A 14,958-nucleotide genomic window follows, 5' to 3' on the forward strand; every position below is an offset into this window, starting at 1 on the left:
GAACAGCCACAAAGTAACTTTCAGGCTCACTATAAGGCAAAAAGCAGGTCATAAAAGAATGTATCTGGTGTGCTATCCTATTGGGTAAGAAAGAATGTATGCTCGAGCTGGGGGTGTTGCTTAGTGGTCGAGCACTTGCCTAGCATGTGTGAGGTTCTAGGTTTAATTCTCAGCCCCACATATAAATAAATGAATAAAATAAAGGTCCATCAACAACTAAAATATATATAAAAATAATTTTAAAAAGAATGCACGTTCATATTCATGTACACATGCATGTGTTATGTATTTAAAATCTGCTAATGTACATAATAAACCAAGAAGTAACAGATTAAATCAGAATGGGAAAAGCCCTAAAATTAAATATAAACAGAAATGAAGAACCAACCTGCATATTACCAACAACAATTTGTTTTTCAGGAGAAAGAAAATTAATCAAAGTGTTTTTACTCATTCCATGGGATATGTTAAAAAGGCATAGAAAACCACAAATAAATTTTTAAGTTTGTGTTTACTTTGGTGGGGGCATTGGTATAGCACTTGTAGAACTATTTTACTATTTTGTGTGTATTAAGATTACTTCAGGAACTAGGATTCTTTCTGAAGGAGAACAGAAATAACGTGGAAGATGAGAAGGTCCCTGTAGTTCAAATTAGAAGTATCAGTATGAATTGAAGAGTATTAACATGTGTATGGCTCCCTAGCTGTTCCACTGAGGACCTAGAAGCAGATCTTCTCTGTTATAGGGCTCTTGAAGAAACAGCTGATTTCAGGGCTCAAAATCACTGAATCATTAGGGAAATGCAAATCAAAACCATAACAATAAGACAATATGGATAAATTTAGAGGACATTACACTAAATGAAATAAGCCAGGCAAAAAAATATACTGTATGATCTCATTTATATGATGAATCTAAAAGAAGTTGAATTCATAGAGGTAGACAGCAGAATGATGGTTACCAAAAGCCAAGCAGGTGGGGAGCAAGTGAGTGCGTAGTTTTGGCAAGAGGTACAAAGTTTCGGCGAGACACAGGAATGACTTTTGAGATCTACTGAATAGCAATAAATAGCAATAATTCATTGTATATTTCAAAATAACCAATAGCAAATTTCAAACATATCAGAATAATAAATGTTAGGTAAGTGAGATGAAGGACGTATTAGTTAGCTTGATATAACATGGTTGTACACATAAAACATCACATTTTACCCCATAAATGTAATACGGTTAGTATATCAATGAAAATAATTTGAATTTTTAAAAAAGAAAAACTATCCTCCATGATGAGAGAGCACTTCATATATTTTAGGACAGCTGCTATTAAAAAAAATCAGAAAATTACAAGCATAGGTGAGTACGTGGTTAAACTGGAACCCTCCCACATTATATGTGGGAACATAAAATGATGTAGCCACTGTATGATAGTTCCTTAAAAAGAAAAGAATTATCATATGATCCAACAATCCCACTTCTGGGATACCCAGGAGTATTGGAAGTAGACTCTTAAGAGATATTTGTCCTATCTGTGCTTACAGCAGTGTTACTGCAATAGCCAAAGTGTCCATAGACAGAGGAATGAATAAAACATGATACATACATATAATGGAATATCATTCGGCATTAAAGGAAAGGAAATTCTGACACATATTACAACATGGATGACCCTTGAGAACATACTGGTAAGTAAAATAAACCAGTCACAAAAGGAAAAGTCCTGTGGTTCTACTTATGGGATTATCTAGAGTAGTCAAATTCTTAAAGCCATAAAAGAGAATGGTTTCTAGGGGCTAGAGAAAGGGGGAAGGATTGGAAGTTAGTGTTTAATGGGTACAGAGTTTCAAATTGAAGATGAGGTGTTGTTGCACAATAATGTCAATGTACTCACTACCATTTAAAAATGATAAAAATGGTAAAATTCACATTATATATATATATATATATATATATATATATATTTTTTTTTTTTTTTTTTTAAGAGAGAGAAGAGAGAGAGAGAATTTTTAAATATTTATGTTTTAGTTATTGGCGGACACAACATCTTTGTTTGTATGTGGTGCCGAGGATCGAACCCGGGCCGCACGCATGCCAGGTGAGCGCACTACCGCTTGAGCCACATCCCCAGCCCCACATTATATATATTTTAACATATGTCCAACCAATACCTGGCCTATTGCTGCACTAATTCAATACTCTTATATGAACTAATATTTTATAAGTGTTCCTTCAGCCCCAGTATGCTCCGAGAATACACTTACTGCAGAGATCCAGCCTCTTCCTTGCAGTGGGGGCAACAGGATGCACAGGAGTTGGGCGAGATTTAGAGGCAGAGTGACTTGATTCAATCCTTTTGGCCACTTGTTTTGCTGTGGTCCAAGCAGGGCTTTCTGTGTTCTTAGTCATGGCTTCCACAGGCTTCCGGCATTTAAGGCTGCCTTCTTGTAGTTTCTCCAGCTCTGCAAATAGTTCTGGGGACAATGGTCTGAACTTCTTTTCATTCCAGGATAGTTTCACAAAAAATATTTTCTCATTTTTCAGACCCACAGGTATCACTTCATCTGGAGCTAAAGCCACTACCTGAATTTAGGAAGTATACATGAACAGGAAAAGATGAGCCAAGGAAGACTGCATCAGAGCTATGATTAAAAAACATTAAGCCAACATCTCTACCTGTAATGTTATCTTTCCAATCTAAAAAAGCAGATATTGCATAGCATATTAAATAGACAACTGAGCACTTATTTAATTGTTTGAAAGATACCAATGAAATGTATAAATTACTTTCATTTTTAAAAAGTTTATTGGCTTTACCTTTTAATTTCTGTTCTCACTCTAGTTTGAGGATGCATCACTTCACTCCTAGATAATTCCAGACTTCACATAGCTGATATCTAAATCCTCTATCACTTTCCTTTCCTCCTCACCCAAATTTTCCCACAGGAGTTTCTGTAAATATGTTCCCCTGCTCAACAATGTTCCTCAGCATGGCCTTGCACCACTAATGGAGCTTGGCTTTCACAGTTCTGCTCATTCCCACCCAACATCTCCTGCCTAAACACTGCCCTGCACTCCATCCTTCCAAATCTACCCGTCCTGCAGTTTCAACTTCTATACTGCTCTTCTCTCCTTTATTTAACTCGGACATTGATCACTACAGTCGTGCCAGACCCTGTCTTCCAGCCCATCCATTAATCCAACCACCTAACCATAAAAACCACACTTCACATCCTGATCTAATCCCACTTTAGGGGACTGAAGTAGTCCAGGAATAAGCCATATATTTAGTCTCCAAACTAGTGTCCTGCTTAGGCCTATAAATGAGCCGCTCAATAGCTCCTGATTTATTATAAAATCCTACACAAATTTGCCTGTAGCAACTAGCACCCTTTGAACTGATTTACTCAAGTCCTTATTTATCAAAGCAGATTCAGCCTCACAATGCCTTACACCGGCCACAATCATAGCTAAATATAATTTTCCATATTTGCTAATTTCTGTTCATCCCTCAGGTCATAACCCAAATGTCACTTCCTCTACGAAGTTCCTAACACATGACATGTGCTCTAAATAAATATTTGTTGAGATGAAATAGGTAGAACAACAGAAAAAAATGACAGGATAAAATTCATTCCCATGGGGCAAATTAGAGCCAGTAAATTTCTGAAGTCATGCAGTTTAGAAGGTAGACGGAAGTAAGCTTCAAGACAGAACTGGGATCAAAGCACCACCTACCTGAACAGGGCCAATGATGGTCTCAGCACTAATGTTGCTGCCACAGGCAGGGTAGTCATACCAGAATATCTCCCGCGCATCAGGCTTCCGGCCCAACAAGTGCTGTTTATGGGCAGGGACTTCACAGAATCGGACAAACCACTGTACTCGAGCACGTTTTTTGGAATGAAGTTCAGAATCTAGAATGATCAGGTATGAAGGGGAGAATTAATAAAATATGAGAACATTTTATTAAGTACTTCCTATGTGCCAGTTCCTGTGATAAGCCCTCAACTATTGAATTCCATACCCATAATAACCCTGCATGTAGGTACTATGTCTTTTACAGGCAAAGAAATCAAGTTTCAGGGACCTTAAATAATTTGTCAAAGGTCATTCGATCAACCAACCACATTCAAGCTGACTCCACCTACATTCAAGCTCTTCTCAGGTTGCTCCATTTCCTAATGGTGTTATCACTGGACAAGGAATTACAAAAGGGATTTGAGAGGATCTACTCTAAACACAAGCACTGACTAGTGGATCAATTCTACAAATTGGTAATTATAAAGAAAGCATCTCACAGCAGGAAGGAGAAAAAAAGAATCCTAGCAGGAATCAGAATACTGACCATGGGGATGACTTAGCAGTCACCGGCTTGTAATCTTTAGCTTTATCATTATAATATACCATTAATATCACTGTAAGGGCATACATTCAGTAGTATCATCATCACCACCCTCTCTTCTAAACTCTTTCCAGAGAAACTAAAGCCATCCAATGGAGCAGCACACACAAGGAAATCTAAAACCTCCACACAAAACCCCACATTTCTGCTGATGTGCTCCCCCTAGTGGATTTCAGTTGCATTGGTTTTTCTTCATAACTTGTCAAGTATCTCCCCTGTGTAAATAAAAACATCCTTATCCACTGGCTGTATCCATTCCTTTTCTTAATAAGTTGCCACAGGACTATCTAACTCATGCTGTTCCTCTTTTAAATCCCTAGGAAGTAGTTTTGTGTAGTTTCTTTTTCTTTATTTATTTTTAAAGTAACATGTTTTATTAATTTTTTAAATGTGGTGCTAAGGATTGAAACCAGTGCCTCCAACACACTAGGGAGTGCTGCACCACTGAGCCACAACCCCAGCCCTTGTGTAGTTTTAAGTTGTTCTTTCTTCTTAATTCTTCCCTTGGAACCTGGCCAATCCCACCTTCCTGCATGCTCCTGTTCTGCAAAGGGCTCAAGGCTCAGCACTTAATGAGCTCTGACCTTTTCAACCCTATACACAAGTTCCTCTGGAATGTATATAACTGAAGTGCTTTTGTTTTCCTGACTAAACACCAAATGATACACCTTCCTAATCCAACTTACCCACTAAGGTCCTTGTAAAGATGCACTTGCAAAATTTATTACTAACTTCCTCATGCTGAAATTAAAGGATACAAGTATATCACAGTACAAATCACCTATTTTTTTTCCTTCCCTCTTTCTCAAACTCATTCTTTCTCTCCATCCTCCAAGTCTGCCTTTATGACGACTCTTAAGAATTAATGGAAAAGATGGATTCTTGAGTCCTCCAATTCCATTTTACCTACTACTACTGCTATGGTGAATAAAGAAGTTTTCCAGATGGAAAAGGGAATGGTTGGTGCTAACATGTATAAGGTACTCTGCGCACTGCTGTGAACTAAGGAATCGTCAGCCTCTCCTGCTCTTACCTCCCGATTATTTCTATCAGCAACAAGGTTCATTCCAGCCCCAAACTCACCATCTTCAAACAACTCAATCAACTTAGCAACATAGGGGTTTTCTTCATCATGCCCTTCAATCAACACAAATTGTCCAACTTGAATGTGCATCTGAGTCGAACAACCTATTTTCATACATATTTCTCTAGGAAGTAACAAAGAAACATGTTAGGAAATCTTTAAGGGTGGGAAAAGCTCTTCAGATCTTCTGGAACCAGAAAGTGTTCTCAAACTAGAAACTCCCCTAAATAATTTCTCTATGCTGAGCAACTCTCCTACAGGGAAACCAATGCACTCAATTATATTTAAGCATAGAGAAAAATGGGCCAAACTAATTGTTTTAGCATGAATGATAAATATAAAAGTCTTAACACAAACCCTAACTCCCCTCACTTATTGACAAAGAAAAATAAAGGCTTCCCAAGGATGGAGAGCTGCCCAATGATAATACCAAAATTATCGAGCTGGAAAGGACATATTAACATCTTTCATCTTGTTATCATAAAAAGTTAGACAAGTAGCTATGACCTTATTTTATTTATCAAATTTTACTAACCAACAACTTTGCCCCATCCCTATTTATTCTATCATCTTCTTCCATCAGACAAACACCCTCCTTACAATCAACACATATCTACACTCTCAGTCTTCAATTCATGGGAACTAGAATAGGCTGGATCTGTTATTAACAGTTTAACTTCGGAAATTGTATTTCAAGCCCAACCACAAGGCCCCATCACTCACTTGTAAGTTTGGTGGTGCAGTTTGCGATCCAGCAGTGGCCTCCCAACCCACGAGTAAGTTTGTCTGATCTTCTGTCTTGTTTGGTAGGGTGCCATGGCTCCTGTGAAAAAGCCTCAACTCTGAATTACCATGGCAAATTCTGATGGATTCTAAGACATAGTCAGCCCCCCTTCCATGAATTCAATCTTTGTTTTCCTGCCCCTGCCTCACCCCACACATTTTAGAGATAGGTAACAATTTCTTTGAGGAAAAAGTAAAGTTCCATGAAGATTAAATATAGGCAATTTGGCATCATTTATGTCTTAAGATATGCCTCATTTCTTCTCACCTAAGGAAACATGAGGGTCAACATGTACAGAAATACTTACTAGCAACAAGGCACAGAGGTGTGAAACATCTAACAATGTGAAATGTCTTCACAGTTATGATCCAGATAGGGATTAAAGATAAATGTAGTAAAGGAAATTATTAAATAGTGTCAAGAGCCCAGAGGAACCACCGGAAGTTAGAGGACTGGTTCTTATGGCTGTTCAAAAAGGGAGGGATTCCTATGGAAGATTCCTGAACTGAACATGGAAGTTAGTAAATATTGACAAAGACTGAACTCAGTTCCAAGGGATGAAGAAGAAGGTAGGCAAGTGATATTTGGGAGACAGCAATGGGTTTTATCAAGTGTATAATTTCATTTACATTTAAAAAAATGTTATCAGTGTTACTAAGCTGTACTGGTCTGATAGTTGGGAGTGGCTGTTTCTTTGCAGCTGATAGACCCAGATATGAGTACTGTGAATAGCTGAAAATAAATGCTTATGCTAAAATACAGGGCGGGGGGGAGGTACTTTTAGTGATGAAAACAGAAATATGGATGAAAATACAAATATAATCATTTTTACAAAGAATTTGGGCATTACAATCTGATAGTTCTAATAATGATGCCAATCCATTATTTTAAGCAACTTAAAAAATAATAAACCTTTCCTCTGAATTTCATGTTTTCCTTATAGAGCTAAAATTTGACAAAACTGAGTTAGAAAAAAACAAAAAAAACAGACCAACAGAATTATTCTGAATAAATGATTACGAGACCAAAATTTTAGTTTAAGTTGAAAACAACATCCTCCTTCAAAAATTAGTTTCCTAAAACTCAGTGGCATTCTATCCTACGTTCTATTGGGGAATATTTACAATCTAAAATTTTGTGTTTTGGGAAGTTTTTTTAACTTTTGAGGGAACTAATGCCAAAAAGGAAATATTGAGTCATTAACAAATAAACTGTTTACAAAAGATACATAAAAGATTACTTTAAGTAAATTAAGAGTATCAATCTAATTTTTTTTTTTTTTGTAGTTGTAGATGGACAGAATGCCTTTATTTTTTAATGTGGTGCTGAGGATTGAACCCAGTGTGCCTGGCACGCTAGGCAAGCGCTCTACCACTGAGCCACAACCCTGACCCTCTCAGTGTAATTTTAATGAGGCATAGTGTGAAAATGAATAAAGAGCAAGGAAAATAGAGCAAAACCAACTGGAAGACTTGCCCAAGTAAAAAGTAAATTTGCATTCACAATATCAAAGTATCTTTTGGTCAAAATTAGTAAACGTGTTTGAATCTAAATAAATGTTTAAGGAAATACATAACACAAATTTACCTTGAATATGTTTCTTCTGATGGATGACGTAACACAAAACTTTCAGAAATTAACTTGGAAATGTTAACCTTTTCCACAATGAAGTCAGATAAAATGTGCTATTGAGATACAAAGAAAACACCCAAGTAAATTGCAGTGCTCACTAAGCTCTCATTTAAAAAAAATTGGGGAAATAGCATCTAGTACTTCCTTATAAAATCAGTACTTCTCAGCAAACCTTCTACAATTCTCAAATAATCTAACTGTAAAATATATAGCCTAATTTTTTCACTTTGACTATGACAACTTATTTTATGTACACAATAATCTCATTTTTTCAAACCAAAAACTAGCATAGGGAAAGAACTATGAAATGTATACCAAGAGGGCTTTAAATTCATGCTCAATTATTTTAAATCTAGACCATATTTTAGTTTACTAAAGCAGATATCCTCTTTCAAAAACCAAGTCAAGGTAAAAGTCTCCTTTACTAGGAGACCATGAGCCATACTTGATGAGACTAGAATAATGTGTGCACCATAAGGTGTATAATTCCACTTTCATTTAAAAAAAAAAAATTATTAGTGTTATTGGTCTGTTAGTTGGAAGAGGTATGTGATTTACCCTAGGCTGAGGAAGCAAAGTTACTGGAAGGACCAGGACCATATAACCTGCAATTCCTCTACCACTATGCCACATGCCTATTCCCATTGTCAAACAAACCAAGTTTGTTAGTGCCCTCAGACTATGTAACTGCTGTTCTCTTTTCCTGCATTACAGGGGTGGCTCAGGTCTCAGCTCCGATGAAACTCCCTCAGAGAGGCTTTCACTGAATACTCAGTGGGAAAGTTACTCCGCCATCATGTTCTATTATACCATCCTATTATGACCATATATTATTTTCCTATTTGTTGTATTTCTCACATTTGAATGTTAAATTCCAAAGAATAGAAACCTTGAGACCTTCTCTTTATTATTCATAACTGCATTAGTAATCCTTTGTCAGGACTAGGCATATAATAGGTAAACGAATGAAGGATGGAATTTTAAAAATCACCAGAACAAGCATGGCACTGTGATGCATCCCTATAATCCCAGTAACTTGGGAAACTGAGGCAGGAGGATTACAAATTCAAGGCCAGCTGGCAACTTAGTGAGATGTTATCTCAAAGTAAAATAAAAAAATTTAAAGGGTTGGGGATATAGCTAAGTAGTACAGTACGGGAGGTTTAATCCCCAATACCACAAGATAAATAAACAAATAAAAGATAAATCAGAGCCAAGCCCAGTGATGCACAACTATAATTCCCAGCAACTCTGGAGGCTGAGGCAAAGAGGACATAAGTTCAAGGCCAGCCTCAGAAACTGAGACCTTGCCTCTAAATAAATAAATAAATAAATAAATATAATAATAATAATAAAAATCAATCAAACAATTAGGACCACAGCAGCTGTGGTGAGAATGTAGATCAGCCAAAATACTTATATACTGCCAAAGGGAATGTAAGTGACACAACCACTTTGGAAAATCAAATTTTCTTAAATTCTGAACATATGCATAACCTTTGGCCCAGCAATTTCAACAGAAATACATAATATCATCAAAAGACATGAACCAGGGCCAGGCATGCAGAGAAGCTTAGGAGGCTGAGGCAGGAGGATCATGAGTTCAAAGCCAGCCTTAGCAACTTAGTAAGGCCTTAAGCAACTCAGCAAGACTCTGTCTCTAAGTCAGAGGGGTGGGGATGTTCAGTGGTTAAATGCCCTGAGTTCAATGCCTGGTACCCCCCACCCAAAAAGTCAAGAACCAGAATATTCATAACAGCACTATACAGTGATGAAATTAAACCAACTACAACTACATAGACAACAAAATTACATGAAGCCAAGGAAATCAGACACCAAAGGTAAAAAAGTCCTGAAATCTGCTGATTTCCTTATGCTGCATCTTCAGAAGAACTCCCCATTATTTTAACTTTTCACTGAATTACATAAATACACACTTCAATCAACTCATTGCTCTTTCTCACCTTCCACCTAAAACTTTATCTCACCTACCATCAGCATACAAATTTCTCAAGAAAAATGGTGAGTGGACTGGAGAGGCTGGTCTGACTTGGTTTAGAAAAGGCTTTGGTTTCTAAAGATATCAGACACAGATGTCATAGATATTAGAAATGTGAAATATACACACCACTCAGTCTAAGAGCCACATTCAAGGGAAACAGATAAAGGAGTTGCTATAAAAAAATTTGAGCCAGTATGGAAGATTGAGACAAAACTCGTTTTTTGTAGACTAGGGATTGAACACTTGGCCTTATGCATGCTAAGCAAGTGCTCTACCACTGAGACATACCCCTAACTCTTTTTAAATTTAGTTTGAGACAGGATCTCACTAAGTTGTGCAGGGTGGACTCCAGGTTGTGATCTGCCTTTTTCAGTTCCCAGATAGCTAGGATTACAAGTGTATGCCACAATGCACAGCCTGAATCAAAACTATCTCATTTAATTCTTATGATAACCCTAGAACAATATCAGTACACAGTAAGTGTTCGATAATAAGTATTTCCTAAATTAAAGGTATATATGTTAGTATCAAGGTGAAAACTACTGTCCAATTTTATACAGGATAGCACAGCCTTAACTCAAGACTCTAAACATCCAGATTCCCATGACTGTGCTCTTAAATGCTTCACTTTACAACACACAGGGATTGTAAAGTGAACTGCATAATGTCTATGAGAGCTTACTTCTGGTGGCTTATAACAGTAAGTCAGGCTTCCTAGTCACTGAGTAAGAAGAGGTCAACTGGCCCTCAATTCCCTCACTCACAAAACAGAAGTAATAGAACCTTCCTTCCTTTTGGCTAATCTTGTTTATTAAGTACCAATTGTGTGCCAGGCACTATTCTAAGATTATTAGTGAGAAAATGCAAAATTATAAATCCACTCTCTTACATTAATTTGTATTATTTTTAATATAACTTAATATTTTGGAATTCACAAGTCACACAAAATGTTGCAAATAAATCCCAGGGAATTCAGAAAACTTCTAAAGTTCACATATGGCCCTCTATTACAGTTTTAAAAAGGTTGCAGAGAAACTTGTTAAACCAGGCTCTCACAATGGAAATGCCATTGGCATTCAAAAACTAATACAGCAGAAAAGAGGATACCATTATTCATATTTTACAGACAACTAAAACCAGATCTAATCATTGCACTTTTTCTTTGAAGTACTGGGGATTGAACCCGGACAAACTTTACCACACCCACCCACCCTTTTTATTTTGAGAGAAGGTCTCACTAAATTGCTTGCGGCCTCATTATGTTGCTGAGGCTGGCCTTGAACTTGTGATCCTCCTGCCTAAGCCTCCTGAGTTGCTGGGATTACAGTCTTAAAATACCGCATCCTGTTTAATCATTGCGCTTTCACAAGTAGACCGGATAAGGATCTCGCAACTCATTCAAGTCCACTACTTTTCCCAATTGTCACATTAAAAGGCCCTTCTGTTGCAGGCTGAATTCGAGGCAGCAGAAAGGGTGCCATTATACTTCTCTCCTGGAAAGAATGTGGATGGGAGCCTATAGTTAAAAGCCACTCATCTAGAGAAATCTGGGTAGGAGCCTAGGCATCTTAGCCACGAAAAATGACCTACACAAATCTCTGGAAGCAATCTCTACATAGGCAAAACGGGGAAATAGCATCTGATCTGCCTTCCCTGTAGCGCTTGCTACACTATGGCTCAAGAAGGAGATGATGCGAGGAAACATAGATGGAAGTAAAGGCTCAGACCATTTCTGAGAGTCTGGGATAACTGAGGGTAGAATGCACACGCTTCTCAGGTGTGGGTTTCTGGCTTCCCCGCTGCAAATTCTTACTCCCTAGCAGAGCAAGAACCCTTTTAGGAAACGGGACGTGGGAAACAGGGCCACTCCTAGCAGGATTAGAAAAGTGCCTGGGCACCGAACCGGCTTTCGGTGCATGTCTGATGAATGAATCAATGAGTGAGTCTGCAAAGAACAACACCCATAGTTCGAAGCTGAGGTCACTCACCTGTCCCCCAGGCCGCCACATTCACTGGGCGCTAAAGTTTCCTCGGGCGAGTCGCAAGCCCTCTGCTTCTCACCTCCCGTACTCTGGGAGCTCCGGGCTTTGCAGCAGCTCTGACCTGCCCCACCTGGATTCCTCCTTTACAGCCACAGGCCGCACGCGGTAGCCAAAGTTGGTCCTGGATTGGAATCGAAAGAAGCGCGAGAAAAGAAAATTTCGCGCCAAACGGCATGACCCCGCCCCCAGGCTATCGCCGTAGCTCGGCGTCAGTGAGCTCCGCCCACCTAAGGGGCGCATGACGAATATCCGCCAACGTGCCGCGGCCATCATTGATTCGATCGGCGCGCATTACACGGAAAAGTTTCATCAAGCAGCCGTTTCCGGTTCCGAGATCGTCGCCTAAGCAGTTTAAAGAGATTTCGTTCACCTTTCTCCGTCCCTTTCAATTTTTTTAAACCGGATGTGACGCATTAAAGGACCCGACGGAAATAGAACTAAACGCATTCTAAAATGGCGAACCGTACAGTAAAGGATGCGCATAGCATCCATGGAACCAACCCTCAATATTTAGTGGAGAAGATCATTCGGACACGAATCTATGAATCTAAGTACTGGAAAGAAGAGTGTTTTGGACTTACCGGTGAGCAAGAGCGCGCGGATCCCCTCTGGACTGTCTTGTGGCCCGTTTCTCCAGACTCGGTGCCAGTAGGACCAACTCTGGCGGTGGTACCGGAGAGGTGTATGTCAGTCATCCAGAAAAAGCGCCTGTTGTGTGTCTTGACTAGTCTTGAGCATTGAGGACACTAATGAATCTGATGGGATCTTATTTTATTCTGAAAGGCGTCTTAGTTGAGTCGTTCCATATTTGACGATAGCCTCCTGGGTTACAAATAGTTTTAAACTCAAGGAGCCCAGATATAATTCTTTGACATAACTTCCCGCAGGTCTTAAACGAACATCCCCATGCCCAAAACCCATAGTCTTGACTGTCCTTAAATCTTAGTCAGTTCTAGTATTTCCATGTTCGCGTCCTCTTGAGAGAAGTCTTCTAGGTGGTCTTCAAATCTTTTTTTTTTTTTTTTTTAATTCTGGCATTAAATCTTTGTACTGTGGCACTGGCTGTGGGCCTTGAGCAAGTAAGTCACTTAACCTTTCTTAGCCCTCATTTTTCTTACACGGAAATAGGGACAATGCTGGAACATTGTAAAGATTAAATGAGCCAGGGGTAGTGGTACATACCTTGTAGTCCCATTGACTCAGGGAGCTGAAGCAGGAAGATGGCAAGTTAGAGGCCAGCCTGGGCAACTAATTTACCTAGACCATGCCTCAAAATCAAAGGAAAAAAGGACTGGGATAGAGCACTTGCCTAGCATGTGTGAGGCCTTGATTTGGATCGCCAGTACTGCTCCCCCCCCCACACACACACACACAAAAGATTAAATGAGGTAATATGAAGTGCTTAGCAGAGTACCTGGCTTGTAGTAACCTTCAGTTTGTATTAACGGTTTTTTGATTATTATTTCTATTACTAATGTGCACTTGTTTTCTTAATATTGGATTCTTTTTTAATTTTTAATTTTATTTTTTAAATTTATTTATTTATTTATTTATTTTAGTTTTTTTCATTTGTAGATGGACACAACGCCTTTATTTTATGCGGTGTTTAGGACCGAACCCAGTGCCTCACATTTGCTAGGCAAGCAGTGGACCACTGAGCTACAACCCTAGACCCCTAATATTGAATTCTTGATGACTATGTAGAAGCTACAAACCTTGAACTATTTTCAACTCCAAGAAGAAAAACTTAAGGCCTAATATGTTGGGATGTCACTCTGATTATTTTTCTTTCTTTCTTTCTTTCTTTTTTTTAGCTGAACTTGTAGTAGATAAAGCCATGGAGTTACGGTTTGTGGGTGGCGTCTATGGTGGAAACATAAAACCAACTCCCTTTTTGTGTTTAACCTTGAAGATGCTTCAGATTCAACCTGAAAAGGATATCATTGTAGAATTTATAAAAAATGAAGACTTCAAGTAAGTGCAATTTTGACTAACATAAAAGCTTCAATTTATATTCAAATTATATTCAATTAAAAGGTTCAAAGTGAGGCTTTAGTTAAGTTGGGTGAACATGATGTTTCCCATTTGCATAGAGAGTTCCACTCTAGCTTTTTGCCCTGAATTTATATTTTGCATGTTAATATTAACCTTCTTTATTTTCTCAGTAAGCTCTCCATCACCCCTGCCAGTTTTGCACATTAACTGAATATTTCTTAAGCAGAACCGATTGCCTAATACGTTGGGAGGTATAGATATTCAGGGGCAGAGAAAACAACATAGGGTGATAGTTAAGAGGTGTTGTATCTGGACTCCTATGCAGACTTTGTTACTCAGTAATTGTGACTTTGAAGACATTCCTTAATTTTCTAGGCTTTTTATAATCTGGAAAATGTGGTCAACAATACCTACTCATAGGGTTTATAGGAGAGTGATTTAAAGAAGATAGTACATGTATATCAACACAGTATCTGTTGCATGGTAAACAACTAAAAAAATGTGAACCGCTCTTTATTATTACCTATCATAAAGGAATTTATAAATAAATGTACAATTCTGCTTCTCATAAAGAAATAGATGGATTTCAAATGTCTGTTATTTAAGATGTGTGTAAGAAATTAGATATATAGGTGATAGAGAAAAGGAAGAAATTTTACAAAACATTAACAACTAGAAAATAGCCAAATTTAGTTAGGCACTTACTGTATGCTGTGTGCTGTGCTTAGCACTTTACTTGCATTTCTTATTTAATACACAAGTCAGTAAATTTGGTAGCATTATCTCCATTTTATAAGGATTAAGAAAACAAACAAATACCTTGCCTGTTGTCACAGAATTAGTAAATTATAAAATCAGAATTTCAACCCAGATGACTAACTTTTTTCCAGAATCCACATTCCTGGCTATGTGTACTTACTCTGTTGTTAAATTCAGTATCTTCTTTGATTCTCAGAATAAACCTATGAAAGTAACTAGATTTTACCCTTGTTTCACAGATGATATATATGAGAAAGTTTA

General features: G+C 38.0%; 2 protein-coding genes across 5 annotated transcripts in view; one reads left to right on the forward strand and one right to left on the reverse strand.

Moving 5' to 3' along the window:
• The window catches only part of Orc1 (origin recognition complex subunit 1), a 30,296-nt gene extending 18,235 nt beyond the window's left edge, over nt 1–12,061 (reverse strand). Inside the window, exons 1-6 of the mRNA XM_071617823.1 lie at nt 11,890–12,061; nt 7,855–7,952; nt 6,207–6,306; nt 5,483–5,607; nt 3,729–3,911; nt 2,259–2,573 (exon numbers count right to left, since the gene is read on the reverse strand). Coding sequence (XP_071473924.1) covers nt 2,259–2,573; nt 3,729–3,911; nt 5,483–5,607; nt 6,207–6,301 — 718 coding nt within the window. The 5' untranslated portion in view covers nt 6,302–6,306; nt 7,855–7,952; nt 11,890–12,061. The remainder of the gene's footprint in view (nt 1–2,258; nt 2,574–3,728; nt 3,912–5,482; nt 5,608–6,206; nt 6,307–7,854; nt 7,953–11,889) is intronic.
• Nucleotides 12,062–12,271: 210 nt separating this feature from the next.
• Nucleotides 12,272–14,958, forward strand: part of Prpf38a (pre-mRNA processing factor 38A) — a 43,252-nt gene continuing 40,565 nt past the window's right edge. The window contains exons 1-2 of one of the 4 annotated variants that reach the window (XM_071617830.1): nt 12,272–12,526; nt 13,758–13,917. In XM_071617830.1, coding sequence (XP_071473931.1) covers nt 12,397–12,526; nt 13,758–13,917 — 290 coding nt within the window. In that variant the 5' untranslated portion in view covers nt 12,272–12,396. The remainder of the gene's footprint in view (nt 12,527–13,757; nt 13,918–14,958) is intronic. The other 3 variants (XM_027944989.2, XM_027944990.2, XM_027944991.2) reach the window with 3 other exon arrangements.

This window comes from Marmota flaviventris, chromosome 10 (genome assembly GCF_047511675.1).
Source record: "Marmota flaviventris isolate mMarFla1 chromosome 10, mMarFla1.hap1, whole genome shotgun sequence".
Classification (NCBI taxonomy): Eukaryota; Metazoa; Chordata; class Mammalia; order Rodentia; family Sciuridae; genus Marmota; species Marmota flaviventris.